The 1,774-nt window shown below is 51.0% G+C and overlaps 1 protein-coding gene across 1 annotated transcript; it reads right to left on the minus strand.

Moving 5' to 3' along the window:
- Nucleotides 1-424: 424 nt before the first annotated feature.
- LOC138862827 (uncharacterized) lies at nt 425-1,189 on the minus strand. The gene has a single exon (XM_070125989.1). It carries the CDS (start codon nt 1,187-1,189, stop codon nt 425-427), a length of 765 nt encoding a protein of 254 aa, XP_069982090.1.
- Nucleotides 1,190-1,774: the final 585 nt, after the last annotated feature.

Genomic DNA, 1,774 nt, shown 5'->3' on the forward strand with positions numbered 1-1,774 from the left:
AGTGGGCATGACTTGGGCAGTGAAGAGCCCATTGCAAAAAAAATCCACTTGGCCCAAATCCTCATGATCTGCTTTATAGCGGAGTATAATTTGCCTTCTCTGATCGCCGACCATCTCGCGGATCTTTGCAAGGCAATGGTCCTGGACTCTGCTATTGCCCATGGGTTGCAGATGAAAAGAACCAAGTGTATGGATGTTGTTAAAAGGTCGGAAATTTCATAGCTGACGACCTGGTGCAAAAATTGAGAAAGTACAAATTCTCACTGATTATTGATGTGTCCACAGATGTTAGTGTGACTGTCATTGCAAAATTATTTTATTCTGTACGAGCGGACTCATTTTCTAGGAGTCTCAGAGAACGACGTGGGTGAGCTGGGGGGTTACCAGGGGGCGGCACGGGGTGAAGGAAACGGCGGATCCGTCACTATACCCGACCGCTGGGTAGACGGATCTCGTAATCCCGTGACTTGCCACAGCTCATGACGACCCCAACCTTGTCCCAGCGGTGAGATGTCGGGTCTTGAATCCGAACTTGCTGTCCGACACTCAATCTGGGTAAGGGTCTTGCGTGCTGGTCGTACTGGAGCTTCACTGCCTCAGCACGGGCGGTTGCACGGCGGTCACAGTCCTCTGTCTTCTCTTGCCAGTGCATCAGAAAGGACTGAGGATGAGCAGGTACACATGATTGAAGTGGTTGACCATGCAGGATCTGGGCTGGGGAGCGACCTGTAGCGTTAGGAGTGTTCCGGAGTTCCAAGAGACCCCGGTCAAAGTCTTCACAATTAATGTTGCCTAAGGGTGCAGTCTTGAGGATAAGGTGTTCCAATGACTTTACGGCAGCCTCGGCATGACCATTCGACTGTGGATGTGACGAATTAACCAAATGAAAAACTCCCCACCGCTTCATGAAATTCCGGAATTCCTTGCTGGTGAATTGTGGTCCTCCGTCGGTCTGTAGACGGAGAGGAACACCAACTTCCCGGAAGTAACGGCAGAAGAACCTGATGGTGTTGAGGGCGGTAGTGTCACCTTTGCAAGGTACGAGGACAGGCCACCCAGAGAGTCGGTCAGCGATGACCAGAAAAGACTTCCCTGAAATGGTAAAGAAGTCAGCTGAGACAGACTTAAAGGGCCGTGTGGGGTTGTCATCGCACATGAGGGGCTCCTGCTGCTGACTAGGCTGGAACATTTGGCAAGACTCACAGGCATGGATAGTACTGGTGATGTCTGAATCTATACCAGGCCAAAAGACTCTACACCTCTGTGGCTGTCGTGTAGACGGGAGAGGGTGCGGCGGCGGAGGGCAGCAGGAACTACAACTCTTGCTCCATATAAAACGAGTTCACCGTTAATGGATAGGTTGTCTCGTATCTTCTAGAATGGGAGCAGAGCTGTGGAGATCGTATCTGTTGGAAGGGAATCCTGAAGAAACGCAGTCCAGAAGGCGAGCGTATGAAGAGTCCACTCTTGCTGCAGCTCGAAGATCCTGAAGAGTCCTGTCGGTGTCCAGCAATGGAGACTCCCCTGGAGAGATAACAGCATTCACTCTCACAATAGGCCTGAGGTGTGCGGTATCATCATTTTATGGAGTTTCACTCTTCTGATTTTCCCTCTTCTTTTGTTTAGAGCATTTTTCATAGTGTCCCATGTGATTGCAAAAGTGGGACTGGACGGAGGTGGCAAGGCACTTGGATGTCCTTGCCCAATGACCGCGACGACCACAGGTGTTGCAAATGCTGTCAGCGGCAGGGCATTTCCCTGAATCATGCCGTCG

This window comes from Penaeus vannamei, chromosome 1, assembly GCF_042767895.1.
Source record: "Penaeus vannamei isolate JL-2024 chromosome 1, ASM4276789v1, whole genome shotgun sequence".
Taxonomy (NCBI): domain Eukaryota; kingdom Metazoa; phylum Arthropoda; class Malacostraca; order Decapoda; family Penaeidae; genus Penaeus; species Penaeus vannamei.

Excerpts from the sequence above, each read along its gene's own strand:
- LOC138862827 (XM_070125989.1), bottom strand. The coding sequence starts at position 1,189 with ATGTTCCAGCCTAGTCAGCAGCAGGAGCCCCTCATGTGCGATGACAAC.